A 22,411-nucleotide genomic window follows, 5' to 3' on the forward strand; every position below is an offset into this window, starting at 1 on the left:
GGGAACTGCTATATATTATTGATACATGACGTCAGCTTAGTTCTGGAAATAACCGAATGTTCGCTTGACATTTAAAAAAGATTCTATATTAGAGAGACAACAAATAAAAGAAGAACACTGAGAAGCTGTATAAAAGTACGCTTTGAATCCAGCAAAATCGGTAAATATACTTCCGGTACGTTGATATTATTGCTGTCGATGGTAGACTGTTGGTTCATATGACGTTGATACTCTTGCCGCGTGGTGGACGGTTAGCTTCGATGACGTCGGACGATATCCTTGCCTTTACTAGCCCTAGCCTTAAAACATATTCCTAACTTAATTTAAACACAAACTGATCCATAACTTTGAAGGACAGGTTCCATAAAGTAAAACAGGATCATGCAAATATTTGAGTGAAACAGATCGCGTTCACTGAGAACTTTGAAGATTTTACAATGAAATGAAATATAAATGTTGTCATTTAGGAGTGCATTACATTAAGTTAATCAAATTACTATGTCTTTGAAATGGAACGAATGCATGTTGAGTGAGTTTTTATATACATTTCTGCCAACCATAGCATTTGAGTTATTTAGGATATCTGTATTCCTGCTCAAAATGAGACATTTTGTCACGCACGAGTTGTTTTAAGATTCATTAGCGTGTATCATTTACAAAATCTTTGTCTAGGAATTTGATTTTCTGCTTTATTTGTGTGATACTTTCCATTTTTCTGGTACAGTTCTATGTCTATCAGCTTTACATGTTATATAATAATGGTGTTTACGACAGGCAAAACAAAAACATAATCACATACCAGTAGACTGGTGCACCAGTATACCTTAGTGACAAACACTAACAAGTAGATTGGAGGCATCAAATGAAAATAGCGAGACTTGGAATACATGCAGTAATGTTATGACAGGCTGACAAGATATTTATAGGTGTAACTATGTTGACAAGCAACCTGTATAAAAATAGGAAGATGAGATATGATTGCCAAAGAGACAGCTCTCCAGCAAAGACCAAATGATGTAGTGGTTAGCAACTATAGGTCCTCGTACGGTTATCAGCAATGAGCAAATCAAACTATGAAACCTGCAAATATGAAAAATGTAAAACAACTGAATCGAGAAAACCTTGTTATTTGCAAAGTACAATACTATAATGTTTAGATAAATTGGGCACAGCTTTTGCGATCAAAAACTTACATACTAGTATATATGTATCACTCAGAAACGTGTCCTTCCCCCATAACGTGTCCACATCGACGTCAGCTATAACTGAGTAAAGGACTAGTTATATATCGACAACAATCGATCCCGTTTTGTGGTCGGTCTTTATTGAGATACTGTAACTGAAACATGGATATTTGAAAAAGTTCATTGAAACATCAGCCTATTTTATGTAGATATAGGAAGATGTGGTATGAGTGCCAATGAGACAACTCTCCATCCAAATCACAATTTATAAAAGTAAACCATTATGGGTCAAGGTACGGTCTCCAACACGGAGCATTGGCTTACACCGAATAGCAAGCTATAAAGGGTCCCGAAAAAAATACTAGTGTAAAACCATTCAAACGGGAAAACCAACCATGCACCGGTTAACATATGGTTTTCATCTATTGAAAAGCGCTCACACATAGAAGACAGTTATATATGATGTTAAACTGTTGTAAACTGGACTTGTGACTTAAGGTAACATTTTTTGACCAATAATTAATAAGCAGGACAGCTTAATGTGACTAAAACATGAGACATATTCATTGCTGTAAAAAACGAATGTCAAAACTTTATATACTGTGAAAGAAAAAAAGACATGACATACATATTATGTCATTGTGGTCATCAGGATGAGAGGGGCAATAAACAAACATAAGTCGAAAAAACCCAGACGTTATGACTCTAAAAGACAGAAGACGAACAGACATACAACGGTATATAGAAAACTTATGTTTTGACAATATAAACCAAACCAATGACCGGGGATGAAATCCGGAAGGGCATGCAACGCTAGCAAAAAACGGAAAATAAGAAAACTGCGGAAACTTAAAAATACATTTTTTTCCAAAGTTGGCATATAGACTTAAACAAAATAAAACGTGTAATTTGTTACCTAGAACCACAGAATATAATTAGCAAACGATAATTACTGCAATTTTCTGGTTAATTTCTCAATTTTGGCAGTGTCAATACGTAATGTTTTAACCTGTAGCTTTTGTTGATAGATGCTTATATTTAACAAGAAATAAGACATTTCTAAAATGTCTGTAATAAGCTTTTATGTAATAAGCAATGTCTGTAATAAGCTTTTAACGAGTAAAGGATATGTGATGCGGTTTTGGTTTGACTTTTTTTTGAAGGTCGTATGGAAACAAGTAAATGTAAACATTTCTGTATAATTAGGTCTTTGGCAGATAGTTGTTACATTAGGAATCATACCACATCACCATATTTTGGGTTGGTAAAACACATACGAATAGAAATTATTGATATTTTATGAAAAAATAATTAGAAATAAATGAGATGCGTGAATTCCACCAATGAGTCAACAGCCTCACCAATACAAAACAAAACAACAGATATCTACAAAAAATGCAAAAGGTATACTATGTTTGAGTTGCTTACCTATTTTGTCAATATAACGAAAATATAAACAACTGTCTTACAATTGGGAGTTTTTCTCTTTTTGAAGTTGTCCTAGCGTTCAGTATTTTTGTAATACTTTTTTTTATATAAACAAAGTCGAGTACTACTGCGATTTTCATGAAAATTTTAAAATATACACACACTAAATGCACCAAGAATTATATTTCAATACTCAATCTTAAACAACCAACAAAAAAAACAAAAAAAAACCACATGCATTGAACTATCGAAATTTAGACATGGGATATTTAGTTTTTGGATAAATTTTATCTATCAGTGACACTTAATTTGACTTTTTGACAGTACATTTTATGTAGGTCTAGTGACCAATGTGGTTTTATCTATCTTTACTCTATTTGTATATGCATTTATATGTAATCTTGGATTAGAAAATGCACTTGATATTGATTGATTGATCAGTTTTAAATATTTATTTACCTTATCAATGGTAAACACTGCAGAAATGTATGCATATAAAAAGTTATTTTTAACATATAAATTTTCACTTAAGCGTCATAAAAGGACGGAGATCTACCTCTCTTTAATAATCATATCTTTCTTGTTTGTCATGTCAAGATGAATTTAATGAAATAAAGCTATAAGTGGCCCCTCTACCCCTGCCATTTTAGAATTTCCAAATTTCCTATAAATGATTGAGATTCATACCCGTCAACTACACGGGTTTTGTTTGTTATGTCAGACATGATGAATTTAACGCTATATAGGGTCTGTCCAAAGGGTCGCCCTCATTCCCTGCTATTTGAAAATGTCCACGTAACTTGAAAATGGCTGAGATGCCCCTTCTTAACCACATATGCAATTATCCGACTTGCTGAGTTTTATTGAATGATATATAAGATGAGTATAGAGTGCTTGTCCCTACTCCCTCCCTTTTAAGAATGTTCTAATATCTTGAAAATGGTTGAGATCCCCTCCGCTTAACCCCTTACATATTTTACTCAGGGGTTATTCCGAGTCCCTGTCATTTAAGTTTCACATTTCTTGGAATAATTTTAAGATCCCCATCCTAACCCATGTACATATATTTTCTTTAACGACAAGTCACGTTGAATCGTTTTATCTAAAGGGTGCGGCCCCAGGGGTATACTGTATGTATATGATAATTTCGTGTGGGAGACTTCCAAACAGCATCATGTCACAGTCATTACTTGTTTTTATTCAGGAATCAAACTACTAGTACTAAGACTCTTTAACGTTATAAATAACAATTGTATATAAACAAATCATTAAACAGCAATTGCCAATTCAGTGACAATTTAAGTCCATTTGTTCAGGTATAGATAGACGACATTGTGTGACATTTACCGGAATTTTTCCGATTTCATGTTTAAAGTTCGTTTCCTAAACAAATATTGCATTTCTTAATTAGAATAACGGACGGAATTTGTCTGTGTCTGTTTGTATGCTTGGGAATAGCTGTTTTGAAATGTCTTTAATGAGGTAGTATTCGATCGTAGAGCAATTTCACCGATTAGGAACATTGTTTAAGGAATTGATTAATGAGAAACTTACCGCTGTAATTGTTGTAATTTAAAATTAAAACAGTTTGGTTGTTCTGTATACGTTGTATTTAAAATCAATAAACAAATTTGAAACATGTAAGAATCAAACATCGTTAACTGCATGTGCAATGAGGTTGCAAAAGAGTTTATTTTCAAGATTTTCAGCTTATGATAAGTAAAGCTTTTTTTTTCTAGATCAATTTAAGATTGTTCGTTTTTTTTGTAAATTTTGTTTTTTCTAAAGATTTATATAAAAATTTCAATATTAAAATGAAATTTTCTTCATTTTCACCCTATTCTGTATCTGTATAACTATCGAAAAATATCTAGATGAGCGATAGAAAGTAATAATATCGATCTCGTCTCTATCGCTATTTTACAGAAACATTTTTGGATATTTCCTGGACTGACATGTAAAATTTTTGGTTATATTTTTGTCTTCTAAAAATGCTAAAAATAAATGAGACCAACATGATAAAAACATTTGTAAGAAAAAAATCGACCTTAGCAAATTGCTCATCAAACACACAGGGACTTTTTGGTAACCGGAAACAATCTTCTTGTCACACACGTTTTCTACTTTAAAATTACAATCACTGGAAGCTGTTATTATGTCCTTCGGATACCACTGAAAAGTACTTCGGAGACTTTCGATTTCTTCTGTAATTAGATATTATTACATACGGTTCGATGAGCTTTTTCTTTTTTCGTTCTCTATAATTAATAGATTTTCGGGTTAAATAAATAGACTGAGTATTGTATGATAGCCGACTATTATACAATTACGTTTTTCCTTTTTACCATGCCGTACTATTTGAAGAATAATTGATTGTTTTCTTATGCAATTAAATTACTCGAATAATTCTTGAAGGTATTTTTTCCCCCAATATATTAAATCAAACAGTATCTAACTACACAATAGCGACAGGGGCGGTAAAGAAAAGAAAGAAAGAAAGAAGGAACTAGCTCCTTTTCATACGTGTAATGCATTTTAAAAGGGTTAATTTATTCAAACACAATTATAGATTAAGTTGTAGTATAGCAAGTGTTCTTTTACTTTTGGTAAAAATAGAATAAATAAAACATTTATATATACTGAGGCTATTAAAACTCTTGTATCGACGTGAGAGCACATTTTGTAATTTTTTTTAGATCCCTGTTAAAAAAATAACCCAAGTAATTCTGATGATAGTTATCGGTCCATGGTGCTGGGTTTCTGGAAACATTTTGTTCTTGGTTAACCATTGACAAAGGCAAGTTGAATAATTGCCGTAACGTTAGTTAAATTATCCTTTTCTTTTTCCAAAACGAACACATCTTTAATCTTTTACTGAAAGTTATCTTTCTCATTTGTTTTCTTTTTTATCAACTACATAATTAATTTCTTTGAATTAGGAAATTTATTACTTTCAAAACTTTAGAATGGAAACAGAGAATCACGGCTGGTAATCTACACACGCAGAACATTTGGTTCTGCAATGAAAACCGTGAGAGGATTTTCCGGTTGTGCTTGAGTGGAGTTATTTTCACCGCTTCAAAAGGTATGTACATTTCTAAATCTCAATTTTCTTATTCAACTGATCAAAATATTGAAAATCAGAGAATGCTATGCTGTGGTGAATACTTTAACGAAGAGATACATGTATCATTTACCGTTGTACGTAGAGTTGAACTCCTACAAAATCAGTTGCCCCACGAGAACTTGCCTTAAAAAGTGACATTTCAATTTTGAAATGGTTTTATTTACAGACTAACAAGTTCAAATTTAGTTTTTTTTTAGGGCAAAGGGTATGAATGTTGTTTTTGGCGGCGTGTACGCTGTCCGGTGTTGATAGACGTCTGAATATTTCTAAAAACTACATTTTTTCATTAAGTCATGCGTGAGGGGATCGGTTCTGATTGAGGTCATCGTGAATGTGTGAGGAGAAGTACAAATCATATTTTTATATTCAAGCTATGAGTCGTTGAAACTTACCTAAATAAGGCAACATTGTTCATGAAAAAAACAGTGCTTAGAGAAAAATTTATGAGATTGAATTATGAAATAAATTGTGGGAACCTAGGTTTAATAATATGTTTCACGAAGAATAAAAAGAAAAAGTGTTGTCAATGATAACCAAAAATACTGGAGAGATGTTGGTGAGTATCTCATTCGTCTGGATTCGTCCTTTTCAAACTACTCAACAATGTCCAAAAACAGGTCGAATGCAATGTTGTTTAAAAGGAAAACGTCCACTCTGTACTAATGAAAAAAAATCAAAATCTTTCCCTTTTCCCTACGTCTGAGAGTTTATCTAAAGCACTTTGAAAAACTTTATATTCTTCCTCAAGGTCTTCCATGTGGTCTTTATCGTGGTCTTCTTCTATGTCTTCTTCTATATCTTCTTTGTTGTCTAATACATGCTCTTCCTTATGGTCTTCCTCGATATTATCTTGGCTTTCATCGATGTTCGTGAATAATAAATTCTGTTGATCTGCCTTTTTTGTTTCGAAAATTTCGTGATTTTGGGTGAACAGATTACGTCTAATATATATAGGTGTTGAAGTTTTGATCGGCGATATACTTTTCTTAAATATATGTGGTGATCTCTGTGACGTATATTTGACGACAGGACTACTCCAAGAGGGTTTAGTTCGCTTCGAGGGCGGGGATAACTTGTATCTCGATGGCTTTTTGTAGAGATTCAATTTCAGTCCTCTTTTCCTTTTTCCTTTGAACAATGGCATTTTTTGAAATTGAACAAACAATTAATAGTTTGATTTCATTGAATCAGTGATCAGTTTTTATCTATTAAAGTATGAGGATAAATCTGTGCTTTTAATCAGCATTGATCACATTTATTGAGTCAACAAAAGTCACAAAGCCAATGATTAAAAAAAAATGTTTGTTCTTCCCCTCACGCATTCACGATGTCCTCAATCAGAACCGATCTCCTCACGCATGACTTAATAAAAAAATGTATTTTTTGGAATTATTAAGACGTCTATCAACACCGGACAGCGTACACGCCGCCAAAAACAAAATTCATACCCATTGTCCGAAAAAAACCTTAATTTGAACTTGTAGGTCTGTAAATAGAACCATTTCAAAATTGAAATGTCACTTTTTAAGGCAATTTCTCGTGGGGCAACTGATTTTGTAGGAGTTCAACTCTACGTACAACAGTAAATGATACATGTATCTCTTCGTTAAAGTATTCACCACAGCATAGCATTCTCTGATTTTCAATATTTTGATCAGTTGAATAGGAAAATTGAGATTTAGAAATGTACATACCTTTTGAAGCGGTGAAAATTACTCCACTCAAGCACAACCGGAAAATCCTCTCACGGTTTTCATTGCAGAACCAAATGTTCTGCGTGTGTAGATTACCAGCCGTGGAATGTGTCATAAAAATTTACATCGGATTTTTGCCGTGTTCATTCGCATTTTGATATTTTAAAGTCTCAAACATTTTTTCTGTGACTATCTTACACATTGATTAAATGTCTAACCTATTAGCTGGTTGATTGATTATTACTTGCATTGTACGGTCAGTGGCAAACCTTTCATACATATCCATGATGACAATGAATCAGCTAGATCTCTAATGTACGTATTAGACAGGTTGTGCAGAGTAGGTGGAGAGAGATGAGAACCGTGGAATTTTAAGTGCCACTTGTGACATTTTCGAATGAAATTTGACCTTATTTGTACATGTTTGTGAAACACGACGTGTGCTACATTTGGAGCAGAAATTGCTAACCTTACTGGAGCCCTGAGTGTTTGCGGTGTTCGTGTGATCAGTCTTTTGTTCTTCGTCATTTAGTCGTTCTTTGTAATTTTTGCTACGTTTTTCCTATGTCATTGCGTTGTCAATTTGTCTTTCAACATGAGTGTGAATATATATAATTTTCGTATTTTCCGCCTACGTCTTAAAAATAATATGTATAAGTATCAACTATAAAAGTAAGAATGTGAATTACAATACTGGAATATTAGGTTGGTATGAACCTTTAATCGGATTCATTATCTATGTTTAAAATTTACACAATAAACTGCTATAAAATTTAATGCTCTCAAATCTACAATCGACTCTAGTTATCTGTATGAGTCTTGCATTTAGAATGGAACATTATTTTTTTTCATATTTTCCCATGAAGAAAATTATTGCATTTCCACTAATTTTTTAAAGTATAATTTGAGTTTATCAAGATTATTTCATATTTGAATTAATAATATCCAGTGGCAAATTTTTGCATGCATGTTCAGGACGACTTTTGTAGACGAAACGCGTTGTATGCATGTAAATAGTAGACAAATATAACAGTTAGAATTCATTGGTTTTGTTGGTTGAAATGTTTTAAGTTTAGAGTGATTAAAATGTAGAAATTTATAACTACAATATGATGTTTGTTGTTGTTTGTCATTTCTGCATGTTTTCTTTCTTGTGGTATTCCTTCAAACGTTTTGCATGTCTCGAAAAGTTATACATTTTTTCGCCAGGCTGATTTGTCGTTATGGTTCTACAAACCCGATTTAAAATAATTAAAAACTTTCCTATGAAGTGGTAAATTACAGGACACCCATTGTGTAGAAACGGTACTTTTAGCTTTAATATTTAGTTTACGAGGTTAGTAGTACTACTTTTTAACTTAATGGTTATATTATATAAGATATATTACAAATATATCTATTTTTTCTGAATGAAACATTTCATTACAATTGATTGCTGAATCAGCAGATTTTATGCAACAAGGAATTTGTTGTTTAAAATCTGTCACCACGAGCTTTTTTTTCAATAAGTTTTTATTTTTTTCGAGATCTTATCATTCACCAAAGAGAATATCTTTATCGTTAATACTTTTTAAATACTGCGTTTAACACGATACAGAGCATTGGCATAACACATAAATAAAGAATGGAGCACTTTATATACAACTGTATATTTTTCAAATTGAGTCCAACAATGATAGATTTTCAAATTTGCGTTATCAGTTTTTTGTTCATCCCTCAGCGGGGTTTGAACTATTGGGTCTGTGACATCGTGGACACCCTAGACCAATTGACCACCCATAGATTATATCTAATACTGCGTCCGGTTTTCCTCGTCGCCTCTATCTACTGTGGTAACACAGTGCATAATGTATAGTAGCAAGTAGGTGATGTACCTTTCAGATCAGCTATTTCTGTCTATCGTAAAGGATGATAATGATACTTATAATGATACTAATGCCGCAACATCAAGGTTTAATATATACTAACACATCTTGCAGTGGAAAACTTTATTGATGACAAACTGACAAACGACATTGCAATGCTGTAATGAAAGCTTGAATTATAATATATGAGAAGTCTTTTATCTTCATTAATAATTTAAGACATGTCTATTTTAAATCCGTTTTATAATCTGTCTTAATCAAACGTAATCACCATCCCTACTTGCTTACTCATTTTGGTGCTACTTTAATTGATAACGGCACTCTGTAATGAATATCTTCAACTTCTTTCAATGTGTAACTAGCTTTTGGTAAATATGTTGTACCTAAGAAGAGTTATGAAATCAAAGTTATTTCGTAACTAAATGTTACACTTCCGATTAGTGTCTAGTTTATTTTTAATATTTCCGGTAGATGGACATTTGAGATTGCGATTAGCTGCAAAAGACCTGTCAAGATTGCTTAGATTAACAAATTTGATACGGAAATGGAATTTGTTATGAAATTTTTCATTTGAATGATTTGAGTAAACATTTTATCTTCCAATAACAGAAAGTGTTATTAGGGAAGCTAACTCATATACATGTAATATACTTTTATACTTTTATAGGTACAATTTTACCTGTTTTGTTTTTTGGTAAAAAAAAGTGAGTCTAATTACCTCATTTGTTTACTTTCTGAATGCACGTATGTGTTTTTTTTTTTAAAGATTATATCGTTTAATTTTTGTTAGTTTCACAAAACTGCTTTATAATCCTTACAAAATTTGACATGTTGCACAACCCGTAACTTAAAAAATATCAGCGAGTCGTACTAAATAATTGTTGATAGCATTATAATTTCGTCTTGATATTATTAGTAGGACTTTGTTTTTATTTTTTTTGTAAATACCAACTATGAAATTGACACAGTCCTCTTGAACCTTGGCGCAAATATGTGGTATCACTTATCGTTTAAGCATCGATTTTAAAAACACGGAAATTATCCGAAAATGGTACATGGTACTATCAAGCATTCCATCTGACAATGCATTCCAATAACAATGATTAAAAAATTGATATTTGTTTTGCAAAGTCATTAAGATGTTTATCTGTGGGAAAAAACAAAGCAATTTTAACTAGTCCTCCAATGACAAACAAAAGATCTCCATTTGTGGAATGTCGTAAAAGGTTTTCGTAAAAGGTTAATAAGTCTGTACTAAGTGTTAATTTGTAATTATGAAAACTTGTAATGGTTTTATATTGTCAATTTTGTACGTGTTTTTACAGCAATTTGTAAAGTTGTTTTTTGACACTAGACGGATACGATTTTGCACTACATTACCCTAACATTGTATAATTAAACACGGATTTAGTCCAGATATCCTTCAACAAATATGTTGCACTTTATCCAGTTAGTGATTTCCGACAAATCTGATTTAACAATTATTACAATTCCTATTTTTTAATATTGAAAACGTATGTGCTAGTCAAATATTGTATCTAACTTAAAGATGACTTCTTGGTCCCAATTCAATAATTCACCTCCTACCTCAAGCAAATTGGATGAATCATGTGTACTTAGTATCTTATGTTATTATTACTGCCACGAACCTGTCGACTTCGATAACGTATCCACCTAGATATATTGTAGTTTGGCTTCAGAACACAACAGGCATGATTTAGTAGATACATATCGGTACAGTTAATAATTGTCTCAAATGTATAAAGCAGAACTTCCAGGGTCAGTGTTGCCCAGAGAAGACTACCAACCCCCTTATTCATTGGTGGCAATAGAGGACAAACCCTTCATACATTGAATACGAAAGACAATGATCAGCAATCTTATTGCATTTTTATTTTGCTGAACTTAGCAAAATCAAAAATAATCTACCGTTTTCTTTTCGTTACAGGAAAACATTTGTTTTTATTATTTCAACTGTGGGCACTAGCTGACTATAAAGAAAATCGATCTTCCCATTGTATCTTGATGCTAACTTTCCTGTCTAGGTTTGGCCTCTTTAGTTTTTTTAGCCCTTCTACACGTTTGTATTAGATTTTGGACTTTTAAAAATATTTTTGCCTCAGGAATTACTGAAGAGACATTAATTGTCGAAATGCCCATCTGGTGCAGTAAAGTTGGTACCGCTTAAATCATTGTGTAGACATTTTGTTCCTCTTAAACTTTTTCATAGACACGTATAGCTAATTGAATTACACATATCACTTTTGGTATCGTGTCAATACAAAGAAATACGGTACCTACCGTTGTGTGTGCCGCATTTAACTTGAGTACACCAGTCACGTAAAGATGTTTGAATTACACGTATCAAGCATCAATTTGTTCATCGTGTCCAAAGCAAAATGCAATATACCGTTGTATTGAAATGCATCATAAATGTATAGATGCTTGATAACACGTATTTTAAAGAAAGGGTTTCACTTTCGACATTGAGTCTATACCAAAATGCCAACTACAGGTTTGTGTACCGTATTAATCTGATATGCACAAGACACGTATAAATGCTTGAATTACACATATCAAGCCTCGGATTTTATTTGTTCGTCTCGTCAATACAAAATGCACCTACCGTTGTGTGTACTATTAAAGTGAAATGCATACTCATATTTCTGTATTAAAGACCACCTTTCGTGTAATTTATCAAATTTAACACATTCATTGAGTCATTATAGTGTCTATTTTATGGTTATGTAATGAATTACTAATCACATTTCATGTTTTAACGACAAAAGTGGTTGTAATTTCATGCAAATTGAAATTTACAAGCATTGTCAACAGTTGTTTTGTAGCGTAAATAATTCATAGTTAACAGGTTGTAATATGTTTCACATCAACATATTCTTTTTTGTCAAAGAAAAGGTCTTGGCGTTTGTGAACGTATGCAATTGTAAATAAGTAAGTCGGTAAACATTTTAAAAGTCGGCATACATATACATATACACAATAAGAATCAAACATATTAAGCTCTGATGAGCTTTTAAACCGACTATGAAACAATTGTAGACCACAACAGTAAAAACAATTATAAAGCAGCACTAGCTGTTTGTAATGTTCATTTTAATTTGAGAGCGCCACATATTTAATGGAGTTGATTCCGCGATTGATGGAGGTCCGATATTGCGCGTCCAAGTGCACATTTCACTTTAACCGAACTTTAAATGTACTAGGATTTAATGGAGTTTTCTGCATTACAATTAAGATAACTGTATTGTATTTGAAGATTTGTGGACCTCAACAAATGATTTGATTGTCGCAAATAGAGTATTGGCAATGTGATCGCCATGCAAATCTTCAAATACAATATTGTGTCTTACACAAATTTATTTGCCTTGAGAAAAGTTGTTAAATAGAAATGCATTTAATCTTCAATAACTGCTATAATAGTGTTATTAAACGCGTGTTTTAGTCCCCTTTAAAAATTAAGTATAGCATAGAGGTGAATAAATATCTTTTGAAATTTTTATTTGATAGTTTACATCTATGTACGTACTACTGTCAAATTTACTACAGACATAAAATAAGAAAAAAAATACCGAAAATACCGATTTAATTTATAAAGGTCACGCGGTTTGATTTCAAAGACTATGAGTTATAATGCGCGATAATTGCAAGATATAGACATATCAATAAAGTAATTATTATTTCGCACATCCATTTATCAGATGCAACCTGGTGGTTGGAATGTCTCATTTGACAACGGCTATTGTGTTAACCTCGTTCGCTGATATCATACATCATTGTTCGTGTGATAAAATCATTTAAATATTTAATCATTTGATGTACAACAAGTAGATGCATTTAAAATTAATTTAAACAAATTAGTGTCTTTATAAAACATATGGAATATGTCAGTACTAATCAATTAAGATTTGTATTTTTAAACAAATCAGATAAATTCCAGTCCATGTACTGTCGTCTGCAAGTCAAGAAGTCAGTCTGGCGATTTTTAAAATGTAATGATGATCTTGCAGCTATCATGTCGTAAAAATACCTGACTCATGCAATCATGTCAATATATTTCTTAGGGTTTCTTTTTTCATTGCCCAATATACACCATCTCGCACTCATCTTATTTTTGGGACACTTAAATGTCGTTTTTCTAATTTTTGCAATACTTCGCAATTTGTCGTTATTCGTAATTTTTGCAACACTACGATGTCGGTTTTTCAAATTTTCGCAGTACATGGTTTTGCATGGTTATCCTCTCTGGTGTTTGTTTCCTCATTTTTTCAACACTTCGCAGTGTTTTAATTCTATTTTAAGCATCATTTTTTAATTTTAATTTCCAATTTTTGCACCACTTGTTATTCATTTGTATTATCAAATATAAAAAACGTAAATCGTCACAAGTTAAACGAACGAGCGTAAACAGTTCATAGAACTTCATGTAAATTCTTCGAGCCTTATCTACATTATTTATACAATAATTACGCAGAATATATATTACTCTAATATTGCAAAACAGGTCTAATGCATTTAATAAACACGATGGGAAGGCCAAAAGCGATTATAATCAAACCTGATTTATGCTCATATCAAATACAAAATTTGGTTAATATCGTTATAAATTACTGACAAATATTAATAAATTTGATCACTATCTTTACAACACCATGAAAATATACTCCTAACATGCATGTATTAGAGACATAAAGTTGCACATGAAGTATAGTTTGAAATTAAATCGAATAGATATCTATCTATTATCAGTAAAGTATTATCTTTTTATTTCATATTGAAAATAAACAAATATACTATTGCAACAATAAGAGGGTTGTATTTAAAGAATGTTGTCCGTTAGTGGAGTCGAATGTTACTAGTACAGCAGTAATGACCTTTCCGGAGCACATGTGACCATCTAAAGTTTTTGGTTGGGTTCGTGTTGCCGTGTACTCCAGTCTTTGTAGACTTGTTTATTTTATTGTCGGGGAGGGGAGGGGGTAGTGGATAAGGAGAATATGAATATGATTCGTTTATCATTTTCGTAACGAAACAAAAAAAAAAATATATTCTTCACTTTTAGGTTTGAAAACAATCTCGCAGCTTGGGTAAATTGTCAACGATTTCTTTGCCCCTAAAATGCATTTTTATTTTTCAGGCCAAACGTGTGTCCTTATCAAGATGTACAAATGATATTAGTTAGAGTCCCATGTGTTCAAAGGTATACGAGAATGGTTAAAGTATGGAAACCAAATTGCGGAGGTACAAAAAAGTGGTGCATAGGCCATGAAAGAAGGTAAGTTATCCTTTGGAACTGTTATAGCTATTTGGAAGCAAACAAAATTCAAAATGTGTTATAATTGCGACACTCACCGCGCCGCATTATTCTAATATAACCCTAAGTCCTGTTATGTGATGGATACACATAACAACTATCTTACTATAAGAGAATTACATGTAACTTTGCTATTTAGAACACTTATTGGATTGATGTTTGAATACTATTACTCAGAAAAAGTTAATTTGTCCATTTCTTAAAGATGGTTTATTAGAAACGCATAAATGGAAATTAAAACATATATGATATCGATATTGCAAATGAAATAAAACACTAATGCATTAAAAACAAAAATAAGTGAAAGTATATTTCATATGACTGAAAGTGTGAGGAGTTCCAAAGTATCTGATGTTCGGAATAAGCTGTGCAATCTTGTTAAAAGGACAATTAAAATGTTCTATCAGTATCATGTTTTTGTTTACGACTTAGTTTCCGACGTTGTTTGGTACGTTTTAAAGACGGCGAATAGCTTACGATGTAGTTTCCTAGCATGACGCGTCAAGAAGAAACAAAGAACTCAAGATATAAAGCAACATTTTTACTGCTTGAATATATGTCTTTATTGATGTTTTATCGTTTACTTAGAAATCAGAACAAAGATTCATATAGAAGACCATAGCGTGAGCTGTTTCATATTTCAAACCTATGCAGTATTTTATTGACAAAGTTTGCGTGAGACTTCACTTTCGTTAAATAATCCTTCAATTCCAGTGCCTTGAATACCAAATAATTTAATAATTATAAGAAACCGTAATAAAAGAAAATTGACAAAACACATCTGCTATTTCCGATCCGTATTACAATTACATGTAACCGTCATTTGTAACGGATTAATTGATTGGTTTTAAATCAAGTGCAGTCCCTTACGTTACTTATTCATTAATTGATTGTTCGATAAAAAATAAAGCCGCTTACGTTCATCGATGTCCAATAATTGTACCTTCTGAACTAACGAAATGAGACATGCAATTAAGTGTACGAACACATGGATATTAAAGAACTAACTAGCGTTTCATAATTACCTGTGTTTCCACTGATATATTTCGATTGTTTTCCAGACTTCGTAATTCCTTTCAAGTTTGAATAATTGGATAATTCGTACATTGAAACTTCTGAAAGACAGATCATTAGATTGTTTTATTTACGAAGAGAGGTCATTAGGTTTGGGCATTATAAAAAAAACTTTATCCAATTAAGATAACAAATAAATAGTCAAACTGATTCAGAACCAAATGCCAACATAAAAATAGGAAATTCTACAAATACAAACGTTTTGTCAGTCGGCTTAAATTTGCAATGACAGGATAAAATAAGTAATTAATTACGTCATAAGATAAATGCTAAAATCAAAGCTAAGTAGAATGAAATTAGCTACAAGAAATTTACACGACAGTACACCAGATTATCTAAAGTTATAATGGCTCATACATATTTTGTTTAAAGGAAAAGTCTTCTTGGGTATTTCCCCAAAATCCGCCACCTATAAAGTTTTTGCAGGGTTGATCTTTTGTTATTTTTTTTAACTTTGGCATTTATCAACGAAACCAAATTTAACAAACACCTTGTTTAACGTGCTTGTCGCAATGCAAAGACCACATGAGGATATGTCATGATGAAGCTGGACTATATTTATACGATCTTACTCCGAAATACAATTAACTATGAAGCAGCAATAACGAATGTTATACCTATAAGCTGTATTGCTTTTGGTTTGAAATAAACTATTAAGTCTCTGACCGAGAATCAAACGCCATAACTTGCTGCACTCGGGCCAATCACGTTATCCTGAACGAGACCACATAGATCTACATGATTTCAAGTATATAGTATAACGCCATTTACTTATTTCACCTCTTTAACATCATATATAAGTTATTTGTGAATCATGTAGAATGGCTACATTATTCATTATTCTTATAAATGTCATGACAACCCTTACGTCTTAATGTCATAGAAAAGAAAGAACCTTTACAAAAATAAAGTTTCTATCCGAATTGCCTATAATTTCTTGAGACATATTTTATGGGTCACTTCTTGTAACGAACATCTTGTCATTATTGACATACTGCAGTGAAATTTACTTGACATTATCAGCGAAACCTCTAATTACCCACACAACTATAATGTCACTTAATGTGTCTTCTCTCTGCTTTCATGTGCGGCATTCCATCAGCGGTTTTCTAGACATGGCTTTTAAGGAACTATGTGTCATTGAAGCTATTATAAAACAAGAATGTGTCCAGAGGACACAGTGTTCGCTCGCACTATAATTTGTCTTGTTCAGTGAACCCTTCAATCACGGTCAAAACCTCAATTTGGCATCCAAAAGGTTTAAATCATGATAATTTGTGTACTCAGCTTCAAGTTGGTGTGACCACAACATCAGGGTTAACTACCTTAACCAAAAACTTTGACATAAGAATGTACTGGTTTCACACTTTCTCATTATCATGTTCTTAAATGGGCCATTGGTGGCCGAGTGATATAAGTAGTCAAACTACTGCATCACTTTTCAGTCAGCACTGAAGTTGTGAGTTCGAATCTCAAACCGGGCAGGTGCTCTCAACTCCAATCTCATTGACAATGATGTCATTTTTCCTACTGACGGTCAATGGATCTTTTCGGGCACTTCGGCTTCCTCCTCGAATAAAAACTGACACAATAGAGTTGAAACTGGCGTTGAAGACCAGTCAATCATCTATGTTCTGAAAACTTGAAATTAGGGTTAAAAACAGTAATATGCCATATTAGTTGAAAAGTGTACACCATAATGAACATATGTATTAAGTTTCAAGTTTATGTGAATACAACTTAATATGAAAACCTACCTTGACAAAAAACTTAAGTCGCCACGGAACGGAAGGACGCGCAGACCAGAAAACGCAATCCCCCACTGCTATCGTTGGCGGGGAATTGCATACTCGGAAGTTACATATATCCATATATTGTGCCCAGTGAGTCATAAACAAAAATGCAAGATTAATTATTGCGATGTCAGGAATTGTTATTGTATATAGATATACTAGTATGTATCAGTTATCCGAATACGAGTTCTTATTGTTGCGATACTTACCGAATCAGATATTTCGCCATAATAAAAATCTCGCAATAATTTGTGAATTTACAGTATCAGTATGCGTTGTTGGATACTTATGTAACCTTTAATTATGTAGGTTCGACATCCAAAATATTAACCGTTCGCGACAATAGCATTCAAAAGGACCAAAACAGAAGAGTCAGTCAAATTTCATCTAAGATCACCTACGCCTTATAAGCACATTAACCTTTGTTAAATTATTTATCAACTGAAAACGAATTAAGTTATTTCGTGAATTATCTTCATGTCTAGTAAATAATATACTAATTTTTTTATCATGTCTAGTAAATAATATACTAATTTTTTTAAGTGGTTCAGTTTTAGTAGTTTTTAATTCAAGTTTAAAAAACAACATTTCTCGAGTATTTAATTCGAGATGATTTTTTAAATACAAAATAATTAATACAAATTAATGGTCTCTTGGTGGGTCGGTGACCTACCATAACGAAATGTCATGTTCTTGTCAGAAATAAACATAACATCGAATTACCAAACATAGCATTTATATTATCTTGAAAGTGTCACATAATTATGAAGTGGAAAACAATAAGTGAAAATTACAAATGACAATACGAATAAAGTTTGTGTGAGGTATTCAGCATGAGGTATTCAGTGCACATTTAACTCGAATGATTCTGCTCCCTCTATCGGTCAGTGGGATGTATAGCAATCGATATCATAGTTAGTCGAAATATAACGACTGGATTAGTCGGGTAATATTAGTGCACATTAAGATAAACAGAATGACAAGCAAAGGGAGCAATCAAGTTTCGAAGGTCAAAAGACAGTTACAAGCGAAAACAACTTAGCGAGGTCAGTTCGATTAAATACGACGGAGCAGTTGCAGCACCAATTGAAGAAAACATGGTAAACGCCGAACGCGGAAAAAATCGGAAAAGTCATACAACAGTTCACAAAGCTAGTCATAGAAAACTAAAGAAAAACTCCAATAAAATACTCTTTCGTATTTAGTTATAGGTTCCACTTCTGTGTTTGTTCAAAATGGCAAAGCTGTGCAATAACAGTTACAATATATAGGACTGTGGAATTATATTTGTTCATTACAACTATGCTATTGGAATCTATTATATTAAATCGAGGGTGTGTCTTCAAATCATTCGTGTGCATTTCACTAAAGCTGTCAGCTTGTCATACGGTTGTTTATTCTTTTGATAACCATTTGGTGACCCAGAAACAGCTATATTTCTGTTTTGGGGAACTCCTTTTTCATTTGAATAACTTAAATTCAATTCAATATCGTAATTGCAGTTAAACACATGATATGGGTTTGTAACAAGAAATTAAATAATGAAAATAAGATATAACTACAAACTAATATATAGATTAGTTTCTAGTCAACAGCTTTAATTGTAGTATTTTACCATCTATACTACTTTGTCACCTTTGGTAACAACCAAATCTGAATCAGTAGCGGTCCACAAACACAGACGGTTTAAAATGGTGGCCCCGTATCAAAAATCAGAAAAAGATAACTTGTAAAGAGATCCCAAACTTATATTCTGGAGCGCTCCTGTAGTAGGTTACTCCAGAAATTAATCGCCACTCGCGTAGACATGGCTTTCATACGTATACAATTCCAATATTATATGTTTAAAAGTCTTGTTTCATTTGCCAGTGTCATGGCAACCAAAGCGTTTATACATGTCATAAATTAACCTGCTTCCTTACAAGACGGCTATCATTCCTACACCGGCGAAATAGTTTTGTAAGTGTTCGTAAACAGATTTGTTAATAAAATGACATTTGGACTTGATTCAGCTTGCGAGTGAGAAGGCCAACTTTTCTCCTCTTAAACAACCCAAATTACTATAGTAACGTGTATATTAAAGTACCATTTCACGATATTCCTCTTTCTGTTATGTATCTATAATAAACTTCAAATCATCAGCTTTAAATTCAACGATATAAAATATTTAAATCTTTCCGAAAGCCTATCATTTGAGCACATATTGTGAGATAAATACGGGTAATACGGGCTTTTAAAACTATAAAAAATAAAACCTCGTAACAATAAACAAAATGAAACATTAAGTATACAAGTAATTGAGAGCGAAACGTGTAAGTGCAAAGAATAATTTGTTCTAAATGTATTTGTTGGGTGGTCTATGTCGAATTTTACTGTGAAAAACTTTTGGATCATAGCACAACACTGATGTTACATCAAAAACCATAAAGCAATTTGTTTAATAAATACAAATATCTACCGGAAGCGAAACTTAGTATTACCGAAATTAAGATACGCCGACTAATTAATTTTTGGCTCCGGATTTCCTTTGATGCAAACTTGTTCAAAAACATGTAACAGTTGTAAAGATTTATCAAAACTAAATAACAGTTTTTTTATATGAAGAAATGAAATTCTTTAAAGTATTTATCTATTTTTTCGATTCCACTAAGTTTTATTTAATATTCGAAGAAAGGGGAGGGCTCGCAAAAAAGAGGGGAAAAAGATAATTAAAAGGATAAATGTAAATGTTTAATCGGTGAATAGTTAAATCGATCTTTGAAACTTACTAATCTACTACCCCCTACACCCCTCCTCGAAAAAAATAAAAACAAAATAAATTTCTTAAAGTCGGAACATCTCTGTAAAACTACCGATCTATTTTTATAGTAAGATTTATTTCTGTAATAAGAGACTCACAGGACCCATATATGCAATTACGCAACGTATCCTATGTACATGTATAATTAACATTCAGAACCCATCAATTAAATTCCCGATTCAAATAAAAATTCACCCGTACTACAATTTATTCACATGCGTATAATTGTCAATAGGATCGCAGTTAAATAAATCAAGACGGCGCTATAAGCATTAAAATTAATGAGGTCCATTGACTTCTCTATTAATTATTTACAAAACTTCCTTATTTCATTTATTTTTAACTTATTAACAAATTAGCCTTTGGATTTGTCGATAAACAAACAGCATCTTAAATCTAGTTACATCATCAATTTAGTTTCGGAGAAAAAGTACAATTCTCTGAATGAGGGCATGTCTTTTTTACTTTTGGTTTGATTGAAGTTAGATTTCATACCTATACAGACCAGGTAGATAGCAAAATACACTAGAATAAATGAAATGAATCCACAAAACTGACATGCCTTGCATACTTGCAGTATGACGCCATTATCTAAACCTTTTTGTCTCTGATGGATAGTCTTGATATCTCTGATGAATAGTCCTTAGGTCTATATTGAATAGTCTTTTGGTCTTTGGTGGATAGTCCTTTTAATATCTAATCAACAGCTGTCTCATTGACAATATACCTACATGTATTTTCATATCGAAGTATCAAGACATAAAGAGTATTATTTACAGTATTTATTATTATTATTTACAGTATTTATATAGCGCATTATCTAATTAAAATTACCCTAAGCGCTTAACATAAAACAATCAATGCAGTTAAAAAATAAAAGGTGTTTAACATTAAAACAATCAATGCAATAAGAATAAAATAAAATTTTGAAACACATATAATAAAAAAAAAAAAAAAAAAAAACCCAAAAGGAACAGAAAAGTTAAAAAATAAATAATCATAATTAAAAGACATATTATACTACAACGAAAAGAACAAAGTTAAAAAGCCATTCTGAATATAAAAAGTTACATGTAATCACTGAAAGCGAGTCTAAAATAATGGGTTTTCAAATTTTTCTTAAAAAGTTCGATTGAGTGTTCATGTCTTAGATGGCTAGGAAGATTGTTAGACATAAGAATAATCGACTAAGGTACCTAAGTGCTATTAATATATTTTGAGTATGAGGTAATATTACTATCGGAGTCATCAGCAACGACCAATGATTTATCATTACTTTAAACATGTATAACCGATTGGACTTCTTTTAAATCTAATACAATTCATTGCTTGTCTTTTTACAATTCTTATGCCAAAAGTTTTTTTTTTTTTTTTCAAATACTGTATCGAATTTTATTGTTTCAGAACCCATTACTACAAGACAACGAGACAACGGTACCAACACCAGTACGTCACACGGTATAAATGTTGTCATGGCTGGCAGGAAGTAAATGGTCTTGGTTGCATGTTTCGTAAGTACTATATGATATATATTGGCACACTTTTGTTATCCTAGTTGCTTTTATAGCTTACTCTATAGCTACAATGAGGGTTTGGGTCATGGTTCCCTGTCATATGATGACCAGTCGTTGTTTATATCTATGTCCCTTGGTCTTTTGTAATGCAATTGACTCATTTTATATTCAATACAATTATAGCAGAAAATTGTCTTGCTCAATCGAAACACTGCTTATATTAAAATGTTTGAGAACATTTGAACTAGGCTTATCACCGTTTTTGTACTTACACGAGACACACGATGAGTTCCACTTGTGGAATAGAATTTGCTTACCCCTCTGGATCACGAGAGATCATCCATGTCATGATGACTCTGAATGGGTTGGGTTCGTATTGCTCTGTTTTTAGTTGTAGTTTTGTGTAGTTTTGTCTTTTGTTTTTTAAATTGGTCTTTGTCTTTTTTTGTCGTGGTACCAGTATTGCAAGTTTATTTTGGACTATTGAGTTTGAGTTGGTATCTTTCGCCTTTCTTAAACTATTACCACTTTACCATGTTTATTTCATACGCTTTTCGCAGTTAGTTGATTGGTTCTATTAGAAAGTTCATTGAAACAGAC

At 32.2% G+C, this 22,411-nt stretch overlaps 1 protein-coding gene across 12 annotated transcripts in view; it reads left to right on the forward strand.

Moving 5' to 3' along the window:
- LOC139501334 (multiple epidermal growth factor-like domains protein 6) overlaps positions 1-22,411 on the forward strand; it is a 103,247-nt gene that overhangs the window by 17,730 nt on the left and 63,106 nt on the right. For all 12 annotated transcript variants that reach the window (XM_071290380.1, XM_071290371.1, XM_071290369.1 and 9 more), the window contains exons 2-3: positions 14,454-14,591; positions 21,702-21,808. In XM_071290380.1, coding sequence (XP_071146481.1) covers positions 14,454-14,591; positions 21,702-21,808 — 245 coding nt within the window. The remainder of the gene's footprint in view (positions 1-14,453; positions 14,592-21,701; positions 21,809-22,411) is intronic.

Source organism: Mytilus edulis, chromosome 13, assembly GCF_963676685.1.
Source record: "Mytilus edulis chromosome 13, xbMytEdul2.2, whole genome shotgun sequence".
NCBI lineage: Eukaryota > Metazoa > Mollusca > Bivalvia > Mytilida > Mytilidae > Mytilus > Mytilus edulis.